Genomic DNA, 25,104 nt, shown 5'->3' with positions numbered 1-25,104 from the left:
CCAAACGAGCTGCAGAGGTGTCTGCGGGGTTACCCCCGCAGCTTCCCAGGGGCTCAGAACCTCTCGGCATCTTGTGGATGCAATGGGGAATAGCAGGTGCTCCAAAGAAAATAAACTCAAAAACAAAAACACAAAACAGAAAAGAAAACACAGAACCTGACAAAGATTTAGCCCCGTGGGAATCCTTTTAAAACCTTCTTACAAAAACAGACTTTCTATTAGAAAGGTAACTCCTACATCATTAGATGTTCCTGAAAGGCATTTAAAACATGAAACTGCTCAAGCTGATTTTTTGTATTTCTACATATAAATAACAAAGTTAAAACAATATCAGATTGATAAAAGGATTAATATTACTATTATGAACACACAAGTCAATAACTAACTTTAAAGCCTATCAAGATGCATCACCTTCTTTGTACTTATTATCTGTTATTATCTGCCTTTTCCCCATCGATACAGTTCCCGACCGCCCTGCACCTTAGGGGGTTAAAAATAAAATAAAATAAAAAACGACACGCACATTGCACAAAATTCTGAAACGGGAGAAGCGGGACATAAAACGGAGCGACGAACTAGATGTGAATTATGGCATAAAAACAGAAAATCCGACGCTGAACAGTGAAAAATCAACACCTGATGTGAAACATGATGATTAGGAGGCGCAGCAGGTGATGAGTGAAGATTACTGATGGTGAGCGTCAATAAATGATAAAATAAATCTAGCAACAGGAAAGAGACTAAAGTGGACATATCAATAAACTAAGAGAGAATAATACGAATCAATGGAAACTAAATAGAAATGAATGAAGAACAAAATGCAAGAATAAACTAAGAAACTAAAATAAATACAGAGGAATAAATTGGTATGGCAAGACCTTTCGATCAATAATTAATACAGAGGACTGTATGGCAAGAATAAACAGACACCATTTCCAGATAAAAGGTAAAATAATATAGTTGAAATGCCATGGGTTTGTTGAGACCACATCTAATACTGAGAATAAACATATCTTACAGACCATAACAGTAAAGAACTTATCACTTATTTATGTTTTTAATTAGATTTGATATATTTATTTCTTCAGTATTATTTTTCATGTCAGTGTTAATGTCAAGAGGCTGACGACTCCATGACACTTTCAATTTGACTCATTAGGATTTGTTCTTCGTAATTTCTGTCCAGTAAAACTATTAATCTATAAATCAATAGACAGGTCTATATAAAGATATAATCCATGTTTCTGTCTCATATTTGTATGGCATTAAAAGGATCTGGAACTTTTGTTTTTCCAATGACGGCACTGCTTTGCACAGTAAATGCCATGTTGGTGAAATTTTACGGATGATACTCTGATGTCCCATTCTTCTGAAGGCAGCACAGAGCCGCACCACCAGAAACTCACAGAAACACCGAAGAGAAGAAGAGCTATGATTAATGTAGTTACAGTTCTATCCATGTTTTAATGTTGCAGAGCTCAGTCGTTTTGCAAATAGATCAAAATTTAAACTGGCATGTTGAACATCTTTTATCTGCTCATTTTGTGGAATATTTAACAACTAGAAAATGGCACAAAATAAGAATATTTTTTCCACTCTGATTGGCTGCTGTTAGGCCTACCAATATTTTTTTTTTTACATTTAACTTTTTATTGAAATTTTTACATTTATTTACATATACAATGAACTTGAACACAACACATCCACCTCTACCCAAAATAAAAAGAAACCAAAACTGTTGCTCGGGGGCTTGTACTCATTATTACCTTATTGTCTCTCATTTTCATAGGCCTTTATCCACTTTTGTCGCTCTCTGTTGTCCTGAATATAGTCCATTTTGTCCATTTTTTTTCCATTTGTGCTTGTTGCAGTCTCAATCTGTGTGTCAGTTTTTCCATAATATAAATTTCTTCCACAATTTCAGTCCAATGTTCTTGGCATGGGGGGTCCTCTTTCCCCCACTTCCTCGTGATCGCTTTCTTACCCGCTATTAACAGAATCTTAATCAGGTATCTATCCTTTACCCTAATCTTGGTGTTATTAAAATTACATAGATAGAATACCATGCTACTCATAGGGATATCATACCCCAGTATCCTCTTCACAGATACATAAACATTTTTCCAGAATGCAACAATTTTTGGACAGTTCCAAAATATGTGCGAGTGATCAGCATTCATCATTCCGCATTTTCTCCAACACTCTGCGCTTGTATCACTATATTTATTCTTGATTTTAGGCGTGATGAAAAAACGTATAAGGTTCTTCCATGCAAACTCCCTCCATATCCGCGAATTAGTAGATGTCTGTTGTGTTTTCCACATATCTATCCAGTCTTTATCCGTAATTGTCATATTAAACTCTGATTCCCATTTCTCTTTAATATACTTTGTAGAATGCCTATTCATTAGTTTTTGATATAGTGTAGAGATGGTTTTCATTTTAGTTCCATTAATAGATTTAAGTACCACTCCGATCACACTATTCCTTTCCATCTTAGTGTCCCAATTTGATGTCTGTCCTGTAGTAGTCTCTCATTTGCAAATACCTATAGAACTCATGTTTATCTAGATTATACTTGTCCTTCATTTGTTGAAAGCTCAACAGCTCATTATTTTCCTGGAGGGTATACCATCCCGTAATCCCTTTCCCTATCCATTGCTTGAATCCTTTATCATATTTTAATGGTTTAAAATCTGTGTCGTATGCTATCCACCTAAGCACTTTCATTTCTTTCTTTATTTTGTGTTTTTTCAATGTTTTGAACCATGTTTCCAATGTAAAATTAGTGATCGGATCTTTATAATTCTTGATCTTCTCATATCTATCTTCGTCTCCAATAACACTCTGAATTGGACATCCTCCAAACTCTTTCTCCATGTCTTTCCACCTTGCTGAGTAGTCCGGCGAGCACCAACACACCACATGCCTGAGCTGTGCTGCCCAGAAGTACTCTCTCAGTCTTGGTAGGCCCAAACCCCCTTCGTCTTTCGGTAGCTGTAACGTTTTATATTTAACTCTTGGTTTTTTGCCCCCCCAGATGAATCTTGATAATATCTTGTCCCAGATATCAAATTGAGTTTGACTCACCTCTATCGGTAATGCCTGGAACAGATATAGAAGTTTCGCTTGCACATTCATTTTGATAATTTCGACTCTCGAGTTCAAATCCAATGGTAAAGTATTCCATCTATCTATATCTTTTTGTATTTCTTGGGTTATTTTACTATAATTCGCTTTAAACAATGTAGATATTTCTTTAGTAATATTGACTCCTAGATATTTTATTTCTTTCGTGTTCCATTTAATGGGAAATGCTTCCTGTATTTCTTTTGATGGGTTATAGTTGAGTGTTAGTGTCTGTGTTTTGCTTACATTAATTTTGTATCCTGAAACATATTCATACTTTCCAAATAAGTCCATCAAAACTGGCAACGATCTATTTGGCTGTTCAAGGAAGGTTATTATATCATCTGCAAAAAGTCCTATTTTATGTTCTTCACCATTTACTGTAACGCCTTTGATTCTTTCATCTTGACGTACTGCCTGTGCCAAAGGTTCCACAAAGAGTGCAAATAAGGTAGGTGATAGGCAGCACCCTTGTCTGGTTGATCTTTGTATATTAAATTTTTCTGTCAGACTTCCATTTATTTTTATTCTCGCTATAGGTTGATGGTATAATGCTTTTATACTCAATATCGATTTATTGTTGAATCCAAATCGTTCTAGCACCCTATATAGAAATGTCCAATTCACCAAATCGAATGCTTTTTCTGCATCGACACTTACTAATATGGTGCTTTGTTTTTCCTGTTGCGCTTGATCCACTATATGCAATACTCTTCTAATATTATCGTGAGTTTGTCGTCCTTTCACAAATCCTGTTTGATCCTCCTCTATCAATTCTGTTACCCATTTATTTAATCTAGCAGAGATAATGGATGTATAAATCTTATAGTCCACATTCAATAGTGAGATTGGTCTATAACTACTACATTGTTCATTGTCTTTCCCTTGTTTTGGTATGACCGTAATTATAGCTTCTCTCCATGAAGGAGGTATTTTATTATTATTAAGTGTCCAATTGAATGATGCTGTAAGTATTGAGACTAATTCTTCTTTAAAAATCTTATACCACTCTGCCGGGTATCCATCACTACCTGGTGATTTATTGTTTTTAAGTGAGTTTATCGCCTCCTTTACCTCTTCTATTGTAATTGTTGCTGTCAGTGACTCATTTTGTATTTTGCCAATTGTTGGTAAATCTAATGTGTTTAAAAAGGTTCTCATTTCCCCCTCTTGAGCACCTGCAGGTTGTGTGTATAACTTCTCATAATATCCTCGGAAAATGCCTTCTATTTCTTCTGGATTATTAGTTAATTCTCCTGTGTTGGGATTCCTGATTTTGTTTATTGTATTAATTGTTTGCTGTTTTCGAATACGTTTTGCTAGCAGTTTAGTTGCCCTTGACCCTGCCTCATAATAGTTCTGTTTCAGGTATATATTCTTTTTTCTATTTCTCCCAATAGTATATCATTTATTTCGGTCCTGACCATCTTGATTTCTTGGTATATCTTTGGGTCTTTTGTTATTTGATATTTCTTTTCTAGTTCTCTAAGTCTCTCATTGTTTGACCTGTATTTTTGTAATTTGGTTCTTTTTTCATGTGCCGTTATAGCTATTAACTTTCCTCTAATAACTGCCTTCATGGCATCCCACACTATTGTTGGGTCTACTGTTCCATTATTATTTTCCTCAATATATTGTTTTATCTCTGCTTTGATCTTTTCTTTTTGTTGTTCATTGTTTAATATTCCCACATTTAATCTCCATACAGTATTTCTTTTCCTACTACCTAGGCACATCTTTACATAAACTGGATTGTGATCCGACACATCTGCCGCTCCTATCTTGCATTCCTTCACCCTGTGATTATCTTCTTACTTGACTAAAAAATAATCTATTCTGGAGTGTACCCCATGGACAGCCGAGTAATGTGTAAAATCTCTCCCTGATGGGTGCATTTTTCTCCATACATCTATCATTCCCATCTCCTCTAGTGATACGTTTATAAATTTTGTTAAGTGAATTTTATTTTTTTTTGTGGCTCGTTGTGTCCAAGTGATGATTCAAAACTACATTTAAATCACCTCCGCAAATTAGAATCCCTTCTGTTTCCACAGCTATTAAATTAAATAGACTTTTAAAGAATTCTTTGTTACTCCCCGGGGGTGCATATATATTTATCATAGTTATTAATTCATTTTCAATCTTTCCTTTTAATATTATGTATCTTCCTTCTTTGTCTTTTACTTGCTTTTTGCTGTCGAATTGTATATTTTTCGAAATTAATATAGCTACTCCCCTTCTACGTCCTTCTGCATATGAACTGTAATATATATTCCAGCAACCATATTTTTTAAGTTTTTCATGCTCCGATTTGGATAAATGTGTTTCTTGTAAGTATATAATTTGTGCGTTTTCCTTTTTCAATTTAGTCATCACCTTTTCTGTTTTACTCCGTACATTCAACCCGTTCACATTTAGCGACATTATCTTGATATCAGTCATGGAAATAATTTCTCGACCCCTGTTGAAAAGCTCCCCAGCAACTCACACCTTAACCAACATGAACTAATACTAACCAAACAAAAACCTAAAATCAAACTGACTTCCCGTACTTGGGGTATCCCTCTTCCCCAGTCCCCGTTGGTGGGTGGAGGGGAAATCCTCACCTTTGCTGAGGGCCCCTCCCTAGATCCTGTACCACTCCCATCCCGTGGGGTACTACTCCATCTAGACATGTCCAACTTTAAAGTTTATATCCCCTCTCCGTCGGTTCGTAATGAATTCTGTGAAATTAAGAAGTCTTGCACTTTGACCCAGTCTTTATTCTCTTTTGTGACCATACCTCATTTCTTCTTGACCGACTTCTTCTGTGAGCGAAACATTCTAGGGTTTCCATTGGAAGTTGTGCAGCTTTTCTCTCACTCGATGAGCCGCCTCTAGGTCCCGGTCTGTTCCCTTCGTTCTCTGCCATCCTGCCGCTCCTCGTCTCCTTTCCTCCGTTGCCGCGTCGCCTCCTCCCGGCTCAGCTACGTTGTATCCCCTTTCCTTCATGTCCTGCGCTGCTGACTTAGCATTTTCGTATGTCTTCGCTCCATTCTCCCAGTGTATCCGCATTTTGGCGAGTGGTGTCTGGAAACGTATTCCTTTCTCCTTCAATATTTTTTTAATGCCGCTATATGCCTTTCTCTTCTGTACAATCTCAGTCGGGTAGTCGTGATCAAAATAGATACGCTTATCCTTTACCTGAATCTTTGTCTGCCAGGCTTTCTTCAATATCATTTCTTTGGTCTCATACTGCAGAAAATTAACCACGACTGACCTCGGTGCTGCGTTTGCATTCGGCTTGGATGCGGGTGTTCGGTGAGCTCGTTGAATCTGGAGATTAGTCCCCTCCGGTAGTTCGAGTTCCTTTTTGAATAGTTGCTCCAAAAATGTGGCAGTAGATTTCCCCTCTACCTCTTCTGGCAGGCCGAAGATTCGCATGTTGTTTCTCCTCGATCTCCCTTCGAGGTCGGTTAATTTTTCCTGCATTCTTTGTGTTTGTTCCACCATCTTCATTAGCACCTCGTTAGCATCCGTCTTCCACTCTTCCACCTCCTCTATACGTGCCTGCGCCTCGCTGAGGTCCGCTCGCTGTGCCTGGATCTCCCGGTCATTCTCAGACCACCTGCGGTCTATTTCTTGTCGGAATCTCACCATTTCTTCCTTCATCTCTTTCTTCAGTTCATCCTTGAACTCAGCCAGCTCCCGACACAGCTCTTGTTTCAAGTTTTTGATATCAGTTCTGATGGTGGCGAACCCGTTTTGCAGCGTCACCGTGCTATCACTTTCCTCCATTATCTCCTCTTTGTCTTCCTCGTGTTCGTTAGCTTCGCGTGTGGGTCTTTTTCCCGTTGCAGGCAACTCTTCGCTTTCGTCTTGCTTTTTATTGTTTTTCCGACTTCTTTTCATGCTCGTCCCACTCATACCTTAGTTTTACCTATCGAGTAATATTCTTATTGTGGGTTTTTTAACCGACCTCGGAGAGCTACCTAACTATGCGACCTCTCCCTCCGCCATCTTCCCGGAAGTCCCTACCAATTTTAACTTGAATGTTCATTGCATTTTTTGTAGACACCTGTGAAAATAATTTCTATTCCCATGGCTTTTTTGTTCTATGGGAAATTATTTTTTGATGATAAATACAGAAACAAGCATAAAAATCAAAACATCTACAATAGTGACAGTAATATTAATAATAAAATAATAGTCAGTGTAAAGTAGCCTACAAATTCTTTGATGGGGGGCGGTGAGGGACCTGGATAATGGCTGGGGGCGCTGGCCCAAAAAAGGTTGAGATACACTGAGCTAGAAGGTCGTGATGAGTAGAAGAATGTGTGTGTCCTCTAACTAATCATGTTTCTTATAAATACTGAATCATTATCTTCATATCCAAATAAAATAAACAGCAAAGTATTGATATTGAAAGTAAACGCTGCTTCTCACTGGGTAATTCCTGTAATAGCAGCTTTATCCAGCCAACATGTTTCACCAACGTGGCCAAAACTTTCCTAAACACTTTCAGAACATTAGTCACAGCTGCAAGGATTACATAAGTTACCAGTTAGGTTAACCAAACAAAAAATCTAAAACATTTCACACAGCAAGAGGAAAACATTAATAATGATAATTTAGTTATTGAACTCAGTTTTTAATGCTAGTCTTATACTTATTTTAAAAAATCCAAAGGTGGATTAAATGTAAGTAAAAGCAGCTGTGGGTGATCTAAACCTGTGCTTTCTAACTCTCCACTGCTCCAGCTTGTTTCATTTTTTTGTTGTGTGATGTCTGGAGAACAGGTTGAACAAGTTCAGAGCATAACCTCTCTGTTTTATGCTTCTGTTTTCTGTTTTGATAGAATGAGCAACACAAGGCGGATGTCCCCACAATCAATGGGAATAATGTTCAGTAGAAAACCAGCTTTTACATCACACATAATAATGCAGTATTCTTTAATGCTTAGTCTTTGCTGATATTTGGTAACTAAGGCAGCAGTGGGTGGAGTCAGAACAGATGCCGTTTGGCTGCCAAAAGTATAGCGCCTGTTTGTTGAAAGTGAGGATCTCATTTGGGGGCTTAGGTAAGTGTGAGCATCAGCACTAATGCTAACACAGCCAACTGCGTTTCTCAACAAATATAAAACACAGATGAACAGAGAGGAAAAAAACAATCTACTGTTGGAGAGGACATTGACTCAAAATCACTGAGACAAATTTCTCAATAGATGATGAGCTGCTGTTGCATTCATTGCTTACTATTTAGATTTTCAATGATTTTAACATCTTTTATGTCCTTCTCTCCCAGCACAATGCCTTATAAATGGATAAATGGTTGTAAATGTTAAAAAGCTGACTGCTGACTATGTTGCGTCTTGACAGATTGATGCCTTCCAGCACATGCAGCACTTTGTCCAGGGAGTCCAGCAGCAAGCCCAACATGCCATAGCAGCTGAAGATCATCAGCGCAAGCAGGAGCTCCACAAGCTGATGGCCAGGTCAGTTCATGAGCAGGAGGCAGCAGCCACTGCTTTATACAGCTGGTTGTAATGGCTACAACAAAAGCACAAACAGTAGAAATGTTAATGAAATGGCAGATTGGCGTGTTTGTTTTTTCATGTGCAGATGGACAGTTGGGCTCTGTGATAACTAGACTGAGGATTCATTAGTTAAGTATTTATTGTTGTAATCTTCCAGAAAAATTACCAATCTTACATCACAATGTTCAGAAGACTCCATAAACTGACATTTCTCAGAAACTCATTCCTTGAACATTGCCCATTTGGTTTCAACTTTTCCACTTAAAGTCATGCTCTACATTTTACAGAAGTGATAACTTTCCACTCTCATCTTTAAAAGCCTTGCAAATGTATTTACATGCACATTTTATTATGATACAACAAACAATGTTTTTATGGAATCGACCAGCACAAAGTACCATAGTATTGTGAATTATTAAACTATTATTGTGTTTTTTACTGAGCAATACCTGAGCAAAGTTCCCCTCCACCTGCTTCAGATCAAATTACATTGGTGACAAATGTTTGTGCAACAAAAGTTTCTTTAGGTTTAATACATTTTTGTAGAGGTCATCGAAAGTCAACCAGCCCTCCCACCCCCACATTTACAAAATCAAATGGATTTTGTGTCAGTAAGCTGTACTACAAACATTTTAGCTGCACAAACAGCAAAAATAATTCTCTAAGTTTTGTTTGATTTTGGAACTTTTTTTAAAATCTTAACGGCACAAGTTGAAATTCTTGCAGCATGTACCAGCTTAGCACAGTTTACTGTTACCACATTCTGTTTGGTTTTGTAAATATGGACAGTCAGGTTGACATTTGGTGACCTCTAGAAACATTTGAAGGTTAGTGGGCGGGGCATCTTCATTCAGGTTTGAAATATTGGAAAGAAGAAATCAGTAGAGGGAAACCAAACTGAGATTGTGTGGCAAGAATTGAAAGTTGATATTTACTGGTCATCTTTTTTTTTTTTTACTTTTTCAGTTTGAGTTATTCTGTTCTGAAAAAGGAGTAAAAATAATAATAAAAAAAAAGTTAAAGTGATGTCTTGTCAGTGCTAAATACAAATGCATTCCATGCATTTCATAAATTTACTAGTAGAAATATTTAGTAGGTTTTTTTTAATCAAATCAAATCTTACAAAACGTTCACTAAAGTTTCTGCTTTTAATGTGACAATATGTAAAAAACAATGGTTCAACGGCTTTGAAAGGGTTTTGAAGGTACTGTAAATCTCACTTCAGGAAACACTGAAGTGTCTTGAAACTCTTGATAACAGAAGATCGAATTGAAGAAAACACTGGCATATTTTTCTGATGATGGTTCAGCGATAATTTGGAACTCCATCAAAGTCCCAGAACAGGTTGTTTACAGTTCCTCAAACTATCAGGGCTAAAATCAGCTGCATTTGGTCCTGACAAGAGGATAATTACCTTGTAAAGAGCTTGTCTGCGATTCATTGGGGGTTTTTTTCTTCATGGTGGTCAAGCAACCCAAACCAGCCAGAGGTGCGGCTTCGCATCAGACGGGTATAATCCAGGTCCCAGTAAATCATACGCCACATATGCCAACAGTGGGCTGTGTCCTCCCATCCTGTAACTCAATCCTGATGAGACAGAAGCGTGACAGCAGGCTGAAAAGGCTCTTTTTCATTTTCTATCTGCCACACAGCAGCTTTCTGAGGAATGCATGTGAGGAGAAAACACCTGTATAAAGTCAGCCAGGACGCGCCGCCTCCCATCCTCACACACTTTAATGAATGCAGGTCGGGTGCTGGTATGGAGCACATCTGGACTTCTCATGTTCACATCATCTCACACAACACTTCACTCTGACTCAATAGCTCTGCTTTCTTTCATACATTCTGTAAAATCGCTGCATGTTAACAGATTTTGGAAGCAATTTTGGCATAAATCCTTTGCTAACACATGGGAAAACAAAGAAATGATGTAATGGCAATGGGGAAATTTATTAGTGGACCCCTTCAAACAGTATTCACATTATTGATAAATGGATCTACAAAAAATTTGTGTTTGCCATTTGCTCGCTTTAGCCTAGGTGTGTAAATTACACCACTCTGCCCCACCAGACACAACTAGCTGGACTTCTGCCTGTTAGCATCTGTTTATGCTTAATAGAGGCCTGTTCTCCTCAGTGAAGTTTCATAGCTCAACACATAAACGACATAACCAATTAGATCATTTTTTGATGAGTTGGTGCAACATTTCCAAGTTTTCAATCATTAAAAAGTGTAACGTTTCTCAGGTAAATTGCGATATGTTTAAGCCAGTTGTTTTGTGGGAGTTAACATTAGCAAGTGTAACATTTTTGGAAAAGAAACAAACTTTGTGCTGCAGTGATTCCTTGGCTAATAGTTTTCTCCAGGAGAGAAACAAACAGAAATTGTTTCCATCATTTCTTTTGTTCATATTTAGAAGAATTGCATGAGAAAAAGGTTAGAAACTGTACAATTTGAAATAACATTCCCAAATTTGCAATGAAGTTTTGACACTCAATTGTTGTAGTTTTTGACTTTTCTGAAAGAATTCATGTGAAAAAGCCAGGTGGAAACACTTTTGTTTTGACATAGTGAACTCTCCCATCCTCTGATGGCCGTGCCTTACTAGAGACACAAATCTCAGAAAAATGTCTAAATCGATTCTTCCAGCATGGAGTGGAGAAATATCATGTTTCTGAGATTTGTTGCAACCTTTACATTCCGTTTATTCCAACCATGCATAGCGTCAACAACTGACAAAATTACTCTGCATTACCTGCTTTATGTCCTCCAAACCAGTAGATGGAAACATACCTTCACTTCTTTTTTCTGTTTTTGTGACATTTCAAAGGTTTGCTCAAAAATCACAACATTGGATTGAGACATGGTTAGAGAAGCACTGAACCATTAGTGCTATTTAGAGGACGAGGAACACTCTAAAAGCCTGTTAAATAAAGGATGGAATATAATGTAATGTCTAGGTCAAAGATGACACCACTGATCTTTACGTCACTACTGGATGCACAATGAATGTTGTCCTGGTCGAATTACTTCAGTCTCTTTGGTTTTCAGTTTTTATGTCTTTATGGTATATTTATTGTCTCGTTAACTGACTAGATTCCTCATGTATTGTCAATGAAGAAAGCAAAGGTTCATCAACATGGCAGTGTGAATTTATGTGGAAGCATTTATACAGTGAAAGAACTGAACCTTGTGGTCCTCCTTGTCTGACTGTGGTTAGATGTATTAACATGAACAGACCGGCATCTGTCAGGTGAAAAATACTCTGAACTCCCAACAAAGCAAACAATGATGACTTTGACGTTTGACTTTAGTGACTTTTTTAACCTACAAAATGTTTTTTTCAGTTAAATGTTTGAAAATATCTCTAACAGTTTTAGTTTATACAATGTTATAATGGAGGCTACATCTGAATGAAGATTTGAACTACTATAAGCTCTCTCTCTCTCTGTGTGTGTGTGTGTGTGTGTGTGTGTGTGTGTGTGTGTGTGTGTGTGTGTGTGTGTGTGTGTGCGCGCGTGTGTGTGTGTGTTTTTCCACCATGTAGGTGCTTCTTAAAGCTGGGGGAGTGGCAACTCAGCCTGCAAGGCATCAATGAGAGCACCATCCCTAAAGTCCTTCAGTATTACAGCAGTTCAACAGAGCATGACCGCAACTGGTACAAGGTCAGTCCCCGCCCTCCACCCTTCAACCTCTCACCTTCAGCTCCTGCCTGGTGCCAATAAAATCCGAGCTGTGCCAGAGAGGAAATCTCCGTCGGTGAATATTAGACACTCCATGTTGTCACTTTTTTTTTAAAGCTTTTTGTTTTCCGTGGCTCATTTATATTCCTTGTTAAACGGAAGTATTTAAAACCTGTTGTCTGTTTTTAAGGCATTAGCTAACAACACAGCTGTCAGCATTTCCTCCACTGTGTGTGTGCGTTTGTTTGTAATACCTTGTAGGGACCATTTTCCTGACACATACTACATTGTGGGGACCCACTCCTCCTTGTGGGGACTGAAACCTGGCCTCACAAGGGGAAATGCTGCTTTTGGGTCAGGTGTTACATTTAGGACTTAGGTGTGAATTGAATTTTGGTTAGGGTTAGGAACCAAAACTCAATTACATTACATTACATTCCAGAGGGCAGGGGTTGGCAACCCAAAATGTTGAACGAGTCATATTGGACCAAAACAACAAAAAACAAATCTGTCTGGAGCCAAAAAAAAAAGAAAAGCCTTACATAAGGCTTATGATGAAGGCAACACAGGCTTTAAGTGTTTATATTAGCTAAATAGCTAATATAAACACTTAAAGCCTAAGTGTTAATAGGCTAACACTAAGTGTTTGATAATAGGCTAAATAGCCTATTATCAAAACGATTAAGTGTATACATTCATGAGCATTCATGATTAAATGCTTATATTCCCTGCTGTGCGTCCTGGAAGGGATGACACACCACGTGACTACTGTGTTGTACGATGGTCTAAAAATAGTCTAAAAAAATAGTCTAACAAAGTATATAAAATTTAATTAATACAGTTTAAGTTTGAGTCAGTCCATGAATTGTAGAATCTCTCCTCAGCTATTTTCCTCTTTTCTCTTTTGCTATCCATGGCCCACCACACACCCTGCAGTTTGTTTACAATAGCCACCTGCCTCGCACCCCGCCCAGCTGAAAGAAACATGTCACAGGCTATGACCCAAATCTTTGTTGATGGAAATGTTGAAATTTTATATTTATTCTACACATTTTTACATCATTGGAAAACGTTAAGAATGATTGTGTCATGTTTGTCCTCCTACAGAAACCATATTAAAACAAAAAATATATTTCCCACCCCCATCTTTTTCAATTTTCAAACATTTTTGAAAAAGCTCCAGGGAGCCACTAGGGCAGCGCTAAAGAGCCGCGGGTTGCCGACCCCCGGGTTAGGGTTAGGATAGGGGTAAGGTTTAGGCTGTAGAAATGAGTGGAAGTCAATGAAAAGTCCCCAAAAATATAGCCATGCGAACGTGTGTGTATGTGTGTGTTTGTCCATCCCATACTTTCTCCTCATTTATCTTGAGCAGCTGGTTTCTAAAATGAATGTAGACGGGTAGTGAGCTTCCTGTATCGAACTTACAGCTCTGGATCATAAATTGCAGTTCTGTAGGAAGAAGTCTATCCAACCCAAACTGGAAATGATGTCACAAATGTGGAAATCATTTCCCACTTATCTAAGACAGACGGTAAGCGTTTTTCTGCAGGCCTGGCATGCGTGGGCCGTCATGAACTTCGAGGCAGTGCTGCACTACAAGCATCAGAACCAGGGTCGCAATGAGAAGAAGAAACGGCGACACGCCAGTGGGGCGAGCGCCGCCAGCGAGGCCAGCAACAGCGACAGTGAGGTGGACAGCGCCGACCACAGTCCCATGCCCTCACCGGGCCAGAAGAAGGTCAACGAGGTGAGAGCCCACCGTCTGCTGTGAAAGCTTCTGGTTCGGTCCGTTTGAAAGCGTTGCCTTGTTTTCTGGCCTTTGATAGGACCTCTCAAAGACTTTGCTGCTCTACACAGTACCTGCTGTTCAGGGTTTCTTCCGCTCCATTTCCCTCTCCAGAGGAAATAACCTGCAGGACACACTCAGGTGAGAGAAACAACTAGAATACAAACAAGGCAAGCGGTCAGACGTTACCGTTTATGTGAAGGCCTGGCTGATTTCCCCATGTTAGTAAAGGGTGGCCCTCTAGTGGCTGATATCACTCTGCTCTGAGAGGAGATGTGAGTTCACTGCGTGTTTTAACTTTCAGGGTTTTGACGTTGTGGTTTGATTACGGCCACTGGCCTGAGGTGAACGAAGCTTTGGTGGAGGGAATCAAGACCATTCAGATAGACACCTGGTTACAGGTAATGTGCACAGCTATTTACTCTTTTTTTACTTTATTTTTTATTTTTCTGCCCATTGGTGGAAACAAAGACACGATCAACACTTTTAAAGCAAAAATAGGGTCAGCCCTAAATCAATCCAAAAGAGAAAATTGGCAGAAGTTCAACATGTACATTATTTTCCATTGAAAAAATAATAAGAATAAACAGAGAGGGGAGCAATGTAGCAATGATTGGCCTAAAAAATATATCAGACAACTTTTTAAAGTAGTAAGCCTTGTATTAAAGACAATTTGATGTTTCTATTTCTATCAATAAAAATGAAAATAGTTGACAAATAATCTTTAAAAAAGTATTTAACTGGGTTTCCATGCAGTCTTGGAAAATATAAAATTAAATATTTTCCATGTTCAGATAAGTATGGAAAAGAAAAAAACTGAATTATGTAGACAATTGTTAGTTTTCTAGAATCTTTCTACAAACTTCATGTTTGCTGCAAAATAAAAAAGTTGTTTAAGAACTATTTCTTTTCCTCACAGTAAATGTTTGGCCTTAAAATGTAGACTTTTTCAAGGCATGGAAAAGTGTGGTGGTATGCAACTTCTGTAAAATCAATTTTTTGCATATTTGCTCAAAATGTTACCATGTTGTAAGACCATGAAACTGATAATGTGTGAAAAGATAAACCTCCTTTTATTAAAGTCTATCCAACTTCACTGTCTGGAGAAACACACCGCTCCTAGTCAAAAACGACCAATCAGAGCCAACATGACGGACTTAATTCTGTCAATCATGCTTTTAAGCGCACTGCTCTGTGTGCTAATGGCACAGAAACAGCTTAATGTTCCAGGAAAACTATTTCTTCTCCTTTATTGATGGCCATGCTAACTAGCCATAGCACTCACAACAGGCTATGTTGTGGGAAGCTAGCTCTAGCCTAGTAGAGATGACACGACGATGATTGACAGTGTTAAGCCCCTTCTCTTGGCTCTGATTGGTTGTTTTTGACTGAACTGTATATTGCTTGGTATATTTTTCTGTCATGATACAGTGGCAGTTCTAACAAATATGTAAAAACATATTTCTGTAAAATGTTAAATACGGCAGCTTTAAAACTGAGGTAGCGCTGACTTAGTCAGGCTTCTGTGGCGTGTTTTGAATGTGTTGAGTTTCTTGTTTTCCTTTCCCAGGTGATTCCTCAGCTCATAGCTCGTATTGACACGCCTCGAGCACTGGTTGGCCGTCTCATCCACCAGCTGCTGACAGACATCGGCCGTTACCATCCGCAGGTACTCTGCCACGGATTCTCACCTACACAACATGGAACGTATACAACACTACACTTTGTTGATTGTTTTACTGTTTTTTTTAGGCTTTGATCTACCCGCTCACCGTGGCCTCAAAGTCCACCACCACCGCTCGGCACAATGCTGCTAACAAGATCCTGAAGAACATGTGTGAACACTGCAACACCCTGGTTCAACAAGCAATGATGGTAGAGACTGAATTATTTACAGAAACTATTATCCTTCCAAGTATCCAGCTTTTAGAATAGAAGGAAGCAAAGTGAAGCATTATTTTAATCACAGCTGAGCACAGATAACAAAACAAATGTTGGAATTGTGAACTTCATTCACTGAATGAACTCATTTCAAATGTGTTGCTGGGTAAAGGACAGGAGCAAGAAATGGCTGAAAAAGCCAGGCTGTCCATAAAACATTAAACTGGGAGAACATGGTGCAGCTAAGTGAGTAAATTAATATCAGGTCAAATGTGATCAGCTATGAAAGGTTATCTTAGAGAGGCAGAGGAAGGACAGCAGAGGAGCTGCAGTGTGAAGAGAGGGTTCAATGCGTCAAAAACAACATGGAGGCTTTTCATCTGAAGTGAATGACATCATCAACAGATTCAGTATCTGGACATGTTTGTGTTGAGGACAAGGCCACAGACCTTTGTTTAAAGCCTGCTGAGTTCGGACCCCAGATGTGGCCCCACATCTGCATTGCATTGCCCAGCAATGCAATGCAGGATTGCATTGCTGATAGGGGTAAATGGAACCAGGAATCCAGATTTCACATCCTTGTTGTTCCACACAGACGTTTTTATTTCTCTAAGGCTCATAATTTGGGTCAGATGAATTAAAACAGGGGTCCAACATGTGGCCATTTGAGGCCCTTGGAATGATCTTGGCCCCCAACTGCAGATCAAGAATGATACAAACAAATGGAGACTTTTTGTAAGTTTCCATTGCAGGTTTATATATTCCTAAATGGAAATGTTGAGCACAACACAAAGAACTTTTCTTTCAGCAGCATTTTTTTTCTTTTATTGTTATTTTGTAGTAAGTCAGGACACAAACAGCAGAGGCGACGCCAGAAAACTTTCACAGGGCTGGCCAGAACAAGCCAGTAAATATTTTAGGGGGGAACAGCTAAAGAATAAATATACATATATTATTGTATTTATTTATATTTTGGATTTTACATTTATGTCGTCATTTAAGAAGATGAATTTGTATGTCTTTCTAGGACATGAACATGATTCTCTGGGCAACATTTTTAAGAGGGAGCCATGGGCCCCTTATTTCCCTACTCGGGGACGCCTCTGGCAATCCAAAGACTTTTAGCTTAACATGCGACTTGGCCACACCCATCCATCCATTTTCTATATACTCTTGTCCTTGATGGACCTTACCAAACTCCGCCCAGAAACGCCCCCTAAAATCCCACGTGGCTGCATGGCTCACAAACAAAGCCTCGCGGAGCTTAGTTTCTATGTGTAAACATGGCGTCTTTCATTTCGACTGACTCTGCAGAGTATTTCTGAGTCGATTAGTGTAGTGCATTTCTGCCGGATTTCCACAAAATATCAGCCACGACAATGAACAGGGGAACCAACAAGTTCATGTCATCTTTTTTAGATGAAATCAAGGTGTTTGAGCCACGCGATGCCTCCAACATTGTGCGCGTCACAGCGAAATGCTACCGGTCGATGAGGAAAACGAAAGTTACGACTGTAACTACGGTTCTATGAATCCCGGATGACCGCCAGAGGCGGTGCTTAAAGCACTGAATGATCACTCTTGCGCATGCACAGGTCGAGAATCTTATACCAACATGGTCACGTGTGACACCAGTAAGTCTATATAGTCACATGACAATGACAGCTCAGTTCCTTAATCTTCTCGCGAAACACGATGATTCCGAGGGACCGAACGCTCTGGCGGTCATCCGGGATTCATAGAACCGTAGTTACAGTCGTAACTTTCGTTCTATTTCATCCCTACTGACCACCAGAGGCGGTGCTTAAAGCACTGAATGACAATTACCAACAGAGTCCTGGGGAATCACACACAGAAAAGAAACAATCCCAAACATGCCCACCTCACTGGGATGACGAATGCTGGGACAGGATCCCCTCCAGTGGGTGAAAGGCGGCCAGGCTTACCCTGTAGAACCTAGCAAAAGTATTTGGAGATGACCAGGAGGCTGCTGCACAGATAGCTTCCAGAGTGACCCCAGACGTAGCGGCCCATGACGCACTAATGCTCCTGGTGGAATGGCACCGCACACCAGCAGGAGGTTGGTGGCCCTGTAGAACGTACGCTTGTTCCACCACATCCACAATCCAACGTGCAAGACGCTGTTTGGAAAGGGCCTGCCCCTTGCGGGGCCCTGCATAGCAAACAAACAAACTATCAGACTGCCGCAGAGAAGCTGTGACTCTGACATACGGCTCCAGTGCCCGAACAGGGCAGAGAGGTTCATCAGGCCCACCAGTGTCAAAGCGAGCAAGCTGGAGGGGCACAGAGTGGCTCGCAGATGAGGCCACCTTAGGAAGAAACGTCACGTCAGGCCAATTAGTAACGCCAGAGCCAGCTGGGTTCCAATGGAAACAAGACTCGTGAACAGACAGCGCATGTAGTTCACCCACCCGCTTCGCCAAAGCCATGGCAAGGAGAAAGGCAGTCTTTTTTGACAAATACTCAAGGCTCACCTCTGCCAAGGGCTCAAATGGGGGATATTGCAGTGCAGTGAGGATGAGAGAGAGGTCCCACACAGGTACGACAGGGCGCAAGGGAGGGTGCAAGTGCCGGGTACCCCTCAGAAACAAAGAAACGTCTTTGTGACGGCCTATCGTCTATCCATTCACCACCACATGCCAACAAGAGATGGCAGCCACATACACTTTCAGAGTGGACGGAGACCGACCTTGAGAAAGCAGTGCTTGAAGGAAGGTTAAAACAACCAAAATAGAACAGTGTACAGGATCCTCATGTCTAGCATGACACCAACTGCTAAAAACTTTCCACTTATGAGTGTACATCAGCCGCGTCGAAGGGGCCCTGGTGTTAGTCATTGTATGCCCGACATCTCCGTCATACTCTGAGAAGGAGATGCCGGGCCTCGTAGCGGCCAAACCCAGAGCTGGAGAGGCGACTGGGATTGGGATGCAGGGTCCGACCCCCCAGCTGTGACAGAAGGTCCTTCCGGTGGGGAAGAGGCATTAGAGATCTGCAACAGAGCCTGTGCAGCAGTGGAAACCAGGTTCTCCCTGGCCAAAAGGGGGCCACTAGAAGGACCTGATGCCCCTCCTGAAGGACTCTCAGGAGTGTTGGGCCTGTCAGGGGAAGCGGCGGAAAAGCATAGAGCAACACTCTTGGCCAATCGTGTGCCAGTGCATCCTGACCCAGAGGACTGGCACTGTCTGCCAGGGAGAACCAAAGCGGGCAATGTGTTGTCTCTCGGGACGCAAACAGGTCCACAGCTGCTATGCTGTATTTCTCCCAAATGACCCCCACTACCTCCGGGTGGAGCCTCCACTCCCCCGGTGGTGGGTGTCCCAAGACAGAATATCGGTCAGGACATTCTGCACCCCTGGAATGTGGGCCGCCCTTAGGCTGGAAAAAAGAGGGGCTGCCCAGGTCAAGAGCTTCTGGGTCAGCCTCAGCAATGTTATCGACCACGTACCCCCTTGATGGTTGATATGAAAAACCACCGAAGTATTGTCCGACCGCACCAGGACATGCCTTCCGCGCAGGCCCGGGAGGAAGTGTCGCAAAGCCCGTTGCACAGCCTCCAACTCCAAGGCGTTGATGTGCTGCAGTCTTTCCCGCAGAGACCATGTCCTCCGGGCGATCTGTCGCTGCCACGACGCCCCCCATCCTGTGGTGGATGCGTCAGTAGAGACAACTTCTCGACGAGCCGGCAGCGAGCCCAGCGGAACCCCTTTGGTCATAAACTCGGCCTCTGAGCCAGTGACCCGAGGCATTGATTGGACACCAGCAGTTTCCGGCAGCGGTGCAGCGTACAAGATGGGTCCAGTCTCAGGTTGTTGAGCCACATCTGTAGCGGTCGCAGAGACAACAATCCCAGGGGCACTACTGTAGCAGCAGCAGTCAGCTTGCCCAACAGACGAAGGTAAGCAATAAATCACCCATGAATCGGGGGGTGCGCAGCCTGGTCGAAAGGAAGGCAGCATTTCCAGAATGCCCTCGACACGCTGAGGCGACGGGCGAGCAGTCATAGTGAGGGAGTCCATTGTGATCCCAAGAAAGGTGACCTCCTGAGATGGAACCAAGTTGCTCTTCTGGAAGTTCACACGAAGACACAACAAGTCTATATGATGGAGTAATGTGCGTGTGTCCGCCGCCTGAGCTTCTGTGGGCGCACAAATGAGCCAATCGTCCAAGTAAGGCAGGATCTTCAACCCCTTGGCCTGCAGAGGACACAGGGCTGCAGCCACGCACCGAGTGAACACACGCGAGGACAGAGAGAGGCCGAATGGAAGAACTCTGAACTGAAAATGCTTTCCCTGAAATGCAAAGCGGAGAAACTGCCAATGGTGTGGTGCAATCTGAACATGAAAGTAGGCGTCCTTCAAGTTGACCAAGGTGAACCAGTCGCCTGGGGAGATTGTCTGAAGCACATCCCTGATGCTCAACATGTGAAAAGGGATAGTCTTCAAAAACACATTGAGAGACCGCTTAGGTCCAAAATCGGGCGGAATCCGCCAGTCTTTTTCGGGACTAAAAAATACTTTGAGTAAAAGCCCCCTGGATCCCGCAGGGGGTCGACAGGCAATATAGCGCCTTTGGCCAGCAAGGCGTCTATCTCGTGGCTCAGAGCCTGAGCCTTTACCTGGTCGTGATGACAGTGATTTGTCATCTTGACTCGACCAGGAAAAGGAGGGTGGCAGCGGAACTGTAGTGTGTAACCCCGAGTAAGTGTAGATACCACCCATGAATCGGGAATAAGAGCGGTCCAGCAACTGAGCTGGTCCGGGGTAAAGTGTCCCACCGCCAGCTGGGTATCATTTCCGAATGCCCCTGCCCTTAAGAGGGCAGGAGGGTTGCCGAGTGGACTGCCGGGGTTGAGAAGCAATGCGAGCCCGACCTCTGGAAACATCCCACCGGCCAGGAGGAGGCCCTGCAGCAGGCCCTGGCTGCCCCATGGAGGGTATAGACGGGGCTGGATAAGTGCGTGAAAAAGACGCAGAGGCACTCCCAGCAGGGCGCTGCAATCGCCTGCGATGAAGGCCGGCCAGCTGCTGCCTGGTATGAGAAGCCTGGGCCGACTGCTCCAAGGCTGCAAGCGCAGCAGAACCAAACAACTCCCCAGGGACCACTGGAAGACTCATCAGGGTCCTTCTACAGGCTTCAGTAAGAGGAGACTGTGCCAGCCAGACCTGGCGTCATGCTTGGACAAGGGTAGACAGGACACGGCCAACTTCCCTTGACAAAAGAGCAAACGCATGAAGAGATGCGCCCATCAACCCTTGAGTAGGCACATCAATCGCCAAGCCCTCCAGAGAGGCTGAGAGACCCAGTAACAAATGCGACAATGAATTACCGAGTCGCCCCAATCAAGCCCCCGAGTCATAAGCTCTACAGAGCAGATCATCAGTCACACGACACTGAGGACGAGGACACCTAGCATTAGCTCTCAGAACCTCATCTGGAGCCACAATGAGGGATGCTATGGCAGGTTCGACAGAAGGCATATGACCCAAGCCAAACTTGGGCGCATCCTGCATGGCTGCCAGGGCCCTGCCATCAGAGGTCGGCCGTGAAAAGGCCCTATTGTCTGCCCAACAGGCATGAACCTCCTTCACATAGTCGACAGATGGGGGAACTATAAAGGACAACCTAGTAGTAGGATGCCGAAAGAAAGCACTGGAAGCATCAGGCTGGCTCTGAGGAGCATCGATCGATCGAATCATCCTCTTCCGACTGAGAGTAGGAAGAGATACGCAAACTAGCTGTTGACATATGCGAGCCAGATTCAAACGGATCTTGAAAATCAGTTCCAGACGCTGCCAGGGATATAGCATCATCCTCTAAAACGGAGAGCCCTGAACCCATGCTCTGCCCTGGGTGCGGGTCTCCAGTCAGACCAGAGCTACCACCGTCTGTAAGGGACTCGAGCAGTGCTTTCATCTGCTCCAACTCAGAAGCAAGATGGGCCACCTGCCCAGATAGGCCCTCCGAATCCCTGGAGCTCTTCTTGGTCCTCTTACGTGGAGGCTCCATAGCCTCAGGAGCCATACGCTTCACAGGCTGGCTGGCACCTTGAAAGTGCCAGCCAGAACAGAACAATTAGGGCAGGCTGCATCAGTCAAGGTGATCTGGCCCCAAACAAGAGGGACACAGGTCATGCCCATCCTCCAACTGGAGAGGGGCCAAACAGTCTCTGCAGTCTGGCATGTCCAGCATCTCACGCTCACAAGACAAGGTCAGGTCGAGCTGAAATCGCCACTCTTGACACTTAGCGTAATGGACTAGGGAACCCAGTCGAGCAGAAAACGCCACCAGGGGTTCCAAGCAGAGAAAAAAGCTGCAAGGAGCACTACGACCACCGTTGCACGGTTGCAATATTGTATGAGGCAAGCCGAACACGGCTGCACAACGTTAACAAAAGCAAGCCCGAAAACGGCTGCAATTAAGCAAATATAGGAGAGCCGAGCGCGGCTGCACAAAGTAAACAAAAAGCAAGCCCGAAAATGGCTGCGATTAAACAAATATAGGCGAGCCGAACATGGCTGCACAACGTTAACAAAAGCAAGCCCGAAAATGGCTGCGATTAAACAAATATAGGCAAGCCAAACACGGCTGCACAACGTTAACAAAAAGCAAGCCCAAAAACGGCTGCAATCAAGCAAAATATAGGTGAGCCGACACGGCTGCACAACGATAACAAAAAGCAAGCCCGAAAACGGCTGCAATTAAACAAAATATAGGCAAGCTGAACACGGCTGCACAACGTTAACAAAAAGCAAGCCGAAGCGGCTATAATACAAGGCAAGCCAACTCAGCGGCACAATAAAAGGAAAAGTGTTAATCCACAGTACTCAGCCACGCCCCTAACTCCTCCCACTCCAGTGGACTGACTACTGACCAGCTCTCCATCTCACAGGTCCGAAAAGCCTCTAATTCCTGGGTATTACCGCAAATAAGAATGTAGAGAACTTTTGTTTAAGCTGGAAGCGAGAAAGATTCGTCTAAGCTCTAACTACCTTCATCCAGACGTTATGACCCGCTTCAGTCTATGATTCAGACATCGGAGTAGCCCCGCCGGTGTCTGAGCTCATAAACCACGTTTGTTCACGGTAGCTCTTTCCCTGTTATTAACCTGCACTTCTTACCGCTTAGATAATTTTAGCGACTAGGAATAAGTCCCAGGGTCATTATTTATCTGAACTAAAGAACGTACGAAGCCACCCTAATTTACTAGGACCATCAACATTGATTTCACGATAATCAGAAGAATTAATTTTGGTTGACTCAATTAATTTAACTGTCCACAGCATCAATTAGACTGTAGTATTTTATTAGCAAGCTTTAGCAAGGGAAAAAAGACATACATCAATTAACAAAGGATTAAGTAATCAATAGATTTAAGAAAATTTAGAAATTTCACCTAATTCTAAACCCTACACTGTGTCTTATATTCTAAATAGAGGCTTTGGGGGAGGCAGTTTCACTCGAACCCAGATGCAGAGACGATCTTTGGCAGCAGAGAACTTTAACGTCCATGGATGGAGTCCTGTCTTTGTCTTGGCAGAATCCTTTTAAAATAGATCCAAAGTTGAACTGGTGAGAATCCTCAACGAACTCAGTTCTTTATCCATATAAGATCTTTGTCTATTCCCCATGTCCACTGCAGCATATTTGGAATCTTTTGGGTTGAGCGTGGGGTCGCAGTCGAATCAGAGTCCCGGGTTGTGGGTAAACGGATCTTGTTCCTTTCTTGTGCAGCGAGTAGTCGTCCCGGGGTATCATCACGCAGCCCTCCGTTGATTCTGCATCTCCATGTGTGTCTGACTCGAACGCTGCGGAACAAAGAACCCCGATCCTTCTGTCTGGTGTCTTTTTATTCTTCTCAGCAACTGCTCAATTCTTTCAATTCCTCTTTTTGGTCGTGTACGTGTCAGTAGCCCACACAGCTGCATCTTGGTTGACCTCAACCCTCAGATGAACTTTCTTGACTTAGAACTGAACTTTGTGAGGTTCTCTATTTGCCTTCTGCACCTGTTTCCTTCATGCATCTCAAAAATTTCACTTCCTGTTTCTTCTGTACTGACTGCTTGGACAGATGATCTCATATCCATCACCATCTTGGAGACATGATGTCTCTTCTAATGAGCTAATGCCTTGGTCACCTCTGCTCTCCTTTCAGTTCCTCTTTTCCCCTGACCTATCACCTACCATCTACCTCCAACACAACATCAGTGACCTTTAGTTACAGTTACACACTTCATACCATTTCAAGTTCAATGTCAAAATCACATTTATAACCTTTTAGTTTCTCTGATTTAGCATTCATTTATAATTTTATAATAACCATAAATTATTAGTTACTCTTATTATAATCATGATGTGAGTTATTACAGACATTTCTGAAAAGAAACCAAGAATAATCCATTATTCCAATCATTTACCATGTTACAGTTACTTCTTTCACCTGTAAGTACTTCCATAAGTATAAGAGTAAGTGTAAATATTCTTATAATCAAACCAACATCAACCATTGGTTAAACCAATATTAATTATTGGTTTAATCATAAGTTATCATTATTAATTTAAGTATTTTACTCAGGGTTTTATCCAATTACTCAAAATGTTTAGATTTTATTCTTTAAACCTTTAATGCCTTGAAATGAGCAATCTGAACTATTTTTATTCACTGCAGGCTGGAAACTTCCCCTTTCTTCAGGAAACCTGCTCTTCCTGTTCCATGACTCTCTTTCTGTCTGATTATGATTTTTCATGATTAAATAGAAAAAAGTAGAATTAAAGCAAAGTTTGCAGGACACAATAACAACACACACAACCAGATTAATGTCATTACCGTCTGACTCTACTGTTGAGTCTTGATGTCACCTGTGTAATTAGTTTTAAAGATTACTTTATTTGTTATTATTAAACTAAAATCTCCAGCATGGGGAAGTGGGATGAGCTCAACTTTTCTCGACAAAAGCAATCCCGAAAACGGCTGCAATACAATAACTAAAGGCAATCCGAACGCGGGTGCCATAAATACGAGCCAATACGGCTAAGCAACAAGCCGGTCGGAGTTGGCTAACGCCGTACCACCAGCAACAGAAAAATCG

At 42.0% G+C, this 25,104-nt stretch overlaps 1 protein-coding gene across 2 annotated transcripts in view; it reads left to right on the top strand.

Annotated features, from left to right (window-relative positions):
• Positions 1–25,104, top strand: part of mtor (mechanistic target of rapamycin kinase) — a 169,998-nt gene that overhangs the window by 105,662 nt on the left and 39,232 nt on the right. For both annotated transcript variants that reach the window (XM_088006846.1, XM_088006845.1), the window contains exons 37-43: positions 8,487–8,602; positions 12,192–12,309; positions 13,877–14,074; positions 14,154–14,254; positions 14,418–14,514; positions 15,684–15,782; positions 15,866–15,988. In XM_088006846.1, coding sequence (XP_087862972.1) covers positions 8,487–8,602; positions 12,192–12,309; positions 13,877–14,074; positions 14,154–14,254; positions 14,418–14,514; positions 15,684–15,782; positions 15,866–15,988 — 852 coding nt within the window. The remainder of the gene's footprint in view (positions 1–8,486; positions 8,603–12,191; positions 12,310–13,876; positions 14,075–14,153; positions 14,255–14,417; positions 14,515–15,683; positions 15,783–15,865; positions 15,989–25,104) is intronic.

The sequence above is a fragment of the Poecilia mexicana genome, unplaced genomic scaffold (genome assembly GCF_051168715.1).
Source record: "Poecilia mexicana isolate PSO_F unplaced genomic scaffold, ASM5116871v1 scaffold_7, whole genome shotgun sequence".
Lineage (NCBI taxonomy): Eukaryota > Metazoa > Chordata > Actinopteri > Cyprinodontiformes > Poeciliidae > Poecilia > Poecilia mexicana.
The sequence above is the reverse complement of the archived record's forward strand: the minus strand, read 5'-3'. Positions and strand labels throughout refer to the sequence as shown.